Raw genomic sequence first — 6,882 nt, 5'->3', positions numbered from 1 at the left:
GAATAAAGGATCAATTGTTAAATAAAGTCATAATGGAGAAGAATCTAAGTATGGCGTGGACAGACTACAAAAAAAAGCATGGACAGACTACAAAAAAAAAGCATCTAACAGTATCCCACATTCATGGATAAAAGGATGTTTAAAAATATATAAGATACATCCTACACTGATCAATTACATTACAGCAACCACAAAAGTGGCAAACCACTACGCATTTAAGTCATGATAAAAGGACAAATTATTATTCCATGGATAAAAATTCAAAGGGGGATATTCCAGGGTGACTGTCACTGTTGCTCTTTGGTTTTGCCTTTAACCCATTAAACTGTGTACTTAGCAGATTAGGTCATGGCTACAATTTGGCTCCCACAAAACAACAAACTATAAAGACTTATCTTCTTTTGTGAAGGATGTAAAAGTATATTTCATCAGATGAGGAACTGAAAGTACAACTGCAAGTGGTCAAAACTTTTTCAGATGATATACATATGCAATCAGGAGCTGTAACTGCTCTACCCCCTTTCTTTTAAGTCATGACCTCTTCTTATTCCACAGCCACTCTCTCACCTTCCACATATTACTCGATCACTTCTAACTGTATCATATTCCTGTCTATCTGCCCTATCAAACACTGTATTTTATCTTTAGATACTTGAGACAATTTCCCTGTTATCTCTACTCTACCTCGTAGCTATTGGTTATATCCACTTACAAAACTTTACTTTTAAATGTCCCAAATTATCATCCAACTATTACTCAACAGAGCAAATTTTTTTATGTATGCATGTACATTTTACTGTATCTGTAAGGAACCTCTCAAAGTTAACTTGCCCATACAATTTATTTTAATTGTTCAAGACTATTTCATTAAATTGGAGCTTTTCTCCCTGGGCCTCCACTGAAAATGGACAGCCCAGTGGACTATCCTGGCAATCAAATGCCACTAAATAAATGTGCAAAAGCAATGTTTATTGCAGGAAAGCTGCAGCTTGAGAAAGGAATGTGATATGAAAGAACTTGAGCAAGAGGAAGTGTATAAATACTTTGGAATTGATAAAGGATCAGCAATAAAACAATAACAAATGCAAATAAAAATAAGTAAAGAATATTTTAGAAGACTATAATTAATACTGAAGACAATCGGTGACATCTAGGAAAAGTCCAAGCGATAAACCAATTTTCGCTACCGATCCTGACACTTATGGAGTGACTTGCTGGTCCCAAAAGGTTATCACGCTCAAATAATTTATAAAAATCAATCAGTATACACCAAGACTATATATTCTCCGCTCTGAATGAGGTATGGGCCTCCTCGAAATTGATTACCTGTACTTGTGGTGCTGCGGTAGCACTGTCGCCTCACAGTAAGACGTTGTCCTGTTCGATTCTCAGCTAAAGCGTCTTGTGTGTGGAGACATGCGTGAATGGGTGTACCTTCGTTGAAGGTTGTGCGCCAGGCCTGGCAAGCCGGTACGTAAAAATCTACTGCCAATCATTAGCGGTCCGGAGTTCCGCTGTGACAACCCCTAACCGGGAAAAGCCGAAAGATACAACAACATATCTACAATGCTTGAACTGCAGACATATCTGCTGACCGCACAAGGCTCAAACATAGTGGAAGTTTTAAAACATGAGAGGAGTAAGTCTAAGATGACTTCGCTGCTTAAAATGGGAATGGAAATTAAACCAGAAGCAGATAAAAATCAGGCAGCAACTGAATGTGCCAAAAAAAAAACACACAATATGAAGAATCAGATGAGAAAGCAAGAAGTGTGGAAAATGCATATAGTTGAAAGTACAGAAAACTCTTAACAACCATGTCGATATGGATCAAAAGCAGGAATGGTTCAGGAGAGGTGTATTTAAATTCAGAGAAGGTTAGTATTCGCAGCCCAAGACAGTGGACTACATACACACTGGTTTACAAAGTCCATTAAATATGTGGTAGAAACAGACAAATATAGGTTTTGTAAAACAGAATTGGAAACAATCACACATCTTGTCGCTGGCTGTGATATACTAATGGCAGAAGGACTGTATATTAAAAGGCATAATAACGTGGCACGATTGTTGCATTGGAGATCGGTATTATGTTTGCCTAAAGTAGCTGAAAAACATTGGAAACACGCAGAAATGATAGCAGCACGAAAGAAGGGTATCCTGACCATTCCAACCGAAATAGGAGCAATGGGTCTTATACAAAATAATTTACAATCGTATTTAGATAAGTTACCGATGCATGTAATTCCATATGAAGTGCAGGAGTCATCATTGGGCAGGTACTGCAAAGAGCACTTCTGGTTAACAAAGACTGGAATAATACTAATTTTATGAACTTTGACTTAGAAATGGGGTCCATTCCTATCATGGTATTAGAAACCCAAGACCTGGACAAATTAAAAAGGGTAAAACAAACAATATGAAGTACATATACGCAATGTTATAACAAAGACAATATGCAATGCAAACAAGTTAAAGCAGAGACCAACAATTTACAATGTGCAGCTGCAAACACTTAGCCAGCCAACAGTTCGCAGAATTAACAAAAAAAATGCAATCATTAAGAAGGGGTCTATATTACATGTTTTGAAGTTTGAAAACTTTGAATGTTAAATAATCGAATTTAAGTGTCTGAAGTTTCAAACATCAAACATATAAAAAAAAAAAAAAAAACACGGAAATTACCTGACTAGTATAGGCAGGGGGCAACCCCCCCTGCTCTTTAAATACACCAACTCTGTGACCACACTATAGTGCGGTAAAGGGAAGACTTCCCTTACTGCACTTTAGTATAGTACTACAGCAGTTGAGGTTTTTTTTTTTTTTTTTTACATATGTTCAAAGTTTTATAACTTCGAACATATGATATAGACCCATTAAGAAGTGCATAAGGATCAGCTCTTATCAGTGCACACTTTACATATGTAAGAAATACTTCACTAGCAATTTAGCACAGTATACATCACACAATAGAAGGACAAATCAGGAAGAGAAGAGGGAGAAAACCACGACAAGATATAATGGTGAGGTTAATTTGGTGAGGGCAAAAAAGGGAAGGAAGAAAGAGGTGCCACAGCAAGACTGTTACTCATAAATTGCACTGATATTTTTACTTTAGTTGTATGGAGTAGCCTTCTTGAAAAAGTTAAAGAAAAAATAAACAATCCTCACATTACCTTTGCATCAGCTTGCCATCTTCCAGTGGTGGCCTTTTAATACTATACAGTATCAAGGTGTCACATTAACAGTGACAGCTATCTAGAGCCAAACCGCTGGGTGGCTTTTATCCTTTGTTGCCCAGCTTAGCCTTACTAAGCTGGTGGCTTCTTTTCACAGAAGATTTGAGGTGGTATTTATACCGACTAGGGTAAATTTAGCTAGGGCATCAGGGAAATTACCCTACTCTATTCAATAAGTGTTACAAGAACTTGTACATTCACCTGAGCTACCACAAATTCAATCCAATGAGACCTCCACTTCATATCAGCATTACAGTGTCTCTAATACTGCCCAGCAGCATCAACCAACGGAAAATGAATCCATTCACAGTACTCTAATCTTCTAGCACCACAGGTGAGTCTTGCATCTGTCTAGTACGTAACACTTTATATAGAACTGGGGTAGTAGAAAAATGTCAAAAGACCCATTTCAGCCACAGCACCAGAGCAAGCTGGACAATGAAAAAGTGTAAACAAGGCTTCAGCTGTTCAGACATTAAGTCATTAGGAGACAAATCTCCATTTGATGGTGGTACTGGTTGCCAACAATGTGAGAACCACGCAAACAGGCTGCCAGTGGTGAGCCACAGGAGAGAAAGGAGTTAAAGATTTTTTTGTGGGAGAAAGAGGAAACGCAGTGAAAATTAAAGAAGTCATGACCGCTAACAGGGGAAACAGGTCAGTGTACTGCAGTGGTCAACAGATGGGGAAACTGCTGCACCAGAACTAGTCAGTGACAGTGAGGGTTAAGTCAAGAAACAGAGGAGGCAAGGAATAACAGGGCATTTGAATGAACAGTATAAAATCAGGTACTACCAGATATGAAAGGTCTTCATTGATAACAGTAAAAGGCAACAATACAAAAGTCATAAATCTTACAGAAGAAGCTACAAGTAACAAGCCTGCAAATAACAGAAGCATTTAAAAAACATTTTTAGAGAACATATCCAACCATCTTCTAAAGTTTTTACCAAGGAGGAGTCACCTCAGCAACTGGTCATATCTCTCAACATCTTACCTCCAGAATCAGAGACTTTTCCAAAAAAATATTCAGTACTATTAACTTGAGAGGTTAACAGAATAAAACGCACGCACTTTCTGAAGTAAAACAGGTCCATAACTCGTAGTATCGCAATGATTAAGTATACCCCATCACACACACTTAGGACCAAGAGTGCAACAGTTTGAGTCACAATCAGGGGTAGCTGACAGGTATGACTGCAGGATAGGTCACTAACAACTAGTTAGGGCAGTTAGCTCACGATGTGTACAGAAAAAAAGACAAGAGAGCACGGACACCCTTGCTAAGCAGTGAGGGCATGACACTGAGCAGGCAGCAGAACAAATTACAACTGCTTTGTGAAGATTCAGTAGCAGTAAAAGTTTAATGATGGACTAAAGGAAGCAAAGGAACAAGGGCGGTGAGACCAGCAGAAGTCACGAATGAAGAAAAAGGGATTAAAAGAGGAAGACATCAGTGACTAACAGAAAGGTTCTGCTGTTCAGGAATCTATCAACAGGGCACTGCAGTGACTACCAAGCCGCTGGCATTGTAAAGGCTACTCTTGCAAATCATACCTTAATGCATTGAAAGGAAACTCTCCCTCATCAGCGCCTTCATTTCCCTTGGTTGAATGTACATTAGCGACTTTCTGAGCTTTCTCTGCAACTTTATCAGTACTGTCAGAGGCTTTCCCTACAGCCGAGTTTGATCCAGTCTGTGAACCTGTACTGGTACTCCTCCTATATCGCCGCGCCGCTGAGTTGCTGGGCTGTCGTTCCGCCATAGCTACAGTCCCTCACTACAGCTGAAAAGCTCGCCACCCGCTGCTACCTTCTGTGAAAAAAAGTAACGTCTTCGCACGCCCCCGCAGTCAGTCGCGCGCAAAAAAAAAAAAACTTCTTCTATGCTCGAGCCTGCACACTTTCCTCCTCCCCCACTCCTGCAAATTAACACTGAACTCTGACCGTTGCTACTTGCACCTCCTATATTTTTTAGGCATGTGGAGCGGAAGAGTCTGGATTCGGAAAGTGGGCATACCTCTCAATAGTCCAGATTTTTGCCTCACATTTTTCGTCTACTCTGTTCCTTATAGAGATAGATCGATGATTTCTGGCAAGTCACTGAGGTTTGTAGCTCCAATAGGACAAATCTAAACAAAATCAGGGACAATCAGTGACGCTTTTAAAATATTAGTACTATTAACTTGTTGAGACTGACAGCGTAAGAGAATACAAAGTATCTGTATTTTCTGAAGTAAAAAAAAGAAAAGTGTCCCCGTATCCCCCAAAGTGTCGCAAACCCAGCATGTCAATGTATTGGGTCCAAAAAAACAAATATTGAGGAAACGTCTCTGTGTTGAAAATCTAATATTCCCTAGAGTTCAGGCACCTAATAAAAACTAAACTATGACTATCCCACCTAATAAACAAGTGGTAGAAATACATCTAATGTTGTAAATCTTTATTTATTCATTACTGTTAGGACTTCGGTTGTCCTAGGAACCGATATGCCATTTCCAAGCTCGCGCCAGCCAAAAACTCTCAGCTATGATCTACCCATAATGCCCCTCTCTTAGTTACTCCAGATCTCGTTTGCCACGTTCCTCGTCGGCTGTACTAGCCATCTCTCTCAAAGCTAAGTGGAAAATTGTGATTTTTAATACAGTTTCTCCTCAAAAAATGTCTTATTTTTTTAGTCAATTTAACTTTTTCTCACTGTCGCCTATAACCTACTTCTATTCCCCTACCCTTTACCTTGATAATCAAATTTCTACCATTGCTGGTACTGTCCTTTTCTCCTGCCTTTAGTAGGCCCTTCCTTACCACTTGTGGTATTTTTTAAATACCATTGTTGGTATTCTCTCACTTTTTTTCTCTCTCTTCTTTTGTTTTTTTTTTTATATTAGGATAGCCTTGTTGCCTTACTATGTCAGACAAAGCTAAATTGTGATTTAAACAGTGTGACAAGTGTGGGCATAAGATGCCCAACTTGGACGGAAATGCTCATTGTGTCTACTGTTTGGACGTGGACCATATTAAAGCTCAAAAGAAGCACTCTATTCTCACTTTATAGCCTCTCACTTGCACCTAGAAGAAATTTAAAGCACTAAGTACTCTCTTATACTCCTCTAAACACTTAACTGATCCTCCTAGATCAGTCAAAAGTAGAAATCATAAATATCCCGACATGTCCAAAGGTCAGTTTCATGTGTACTCTCCAGTCCAGCTGGTAAATATGGGAATCTTAAGTCAGTGTTACAACTGCCTTATGTACACAGACAACCCTCTTCTCCTCCCAACAAGCTCAAATATATGTGAGAGATGCAACTATATTGCCAAACTGGAGGCTGAGCTCTCTCTACCCATGACTGGCACAGTCAATCAGGAGAAGAAGGTAACCGCACACATCACAAATCCAGTCTCACATAGACCTATAGCAACAACAAACCAAACAAATAAACACACAAACACATACTCGGAAGCTCTAAATAAAAATCTGCCTAAGCAGCAGAAACCTCCAAAGCAGACACCCAAACAACTGCTACCCCACAACAATACCCACGTATCACATAGTCCACAAAGTCAGTGTGCCACACAGTCACAGCCCTTAAGGCTAAACAACACACCAAATACACTTTTAATAGGTGACTCTATAGTCAGA

General features: G+C 39.3%; 1 protein-coding gene across 1 annotated transcript in view; it reads right to left on the bottom strand.

Annotated features, from left to right (window-relative positions):
* The window catches only part of DGAT1 (diacylglycerol O-acyltransferase 1), a gene marked incomplete in the record, with an annotated part of 1,335,127 nt that extends 1,329,976 nt beyond the window's left edge, over positions 1-5,151 (bottom strand). Inside the window, 1 exon segment of the mRNA XM_044067713.1 lies at positions 4,797-5,151. Within this exon segment, the coding sequence (XP_043923648.1) occupies positions 4,797-5,005 (209 nt within the window).
* Between the last annotated feature and the right edge of the window lie 1,731 nt (positions 5,152-6,882).

Source organism: Protopterus annectens, chromosome 3.part1 (assembly GCF_019279795.1).
Source record: "Protopterus annectens isolate FY-2018-M chromosome 3.part1, PAN1.0, whole genome shotgun sequence".
NCBI lineage: Eukaryota > Metazoa > Chordata > Ceratodontiformes > Protopteridae > Protopterus > Protopterus annectens.
Note: the sequence above shows the minus strand (reverse complement) of the source record. Positions and strands in the feature narration are given on the sequence as shown.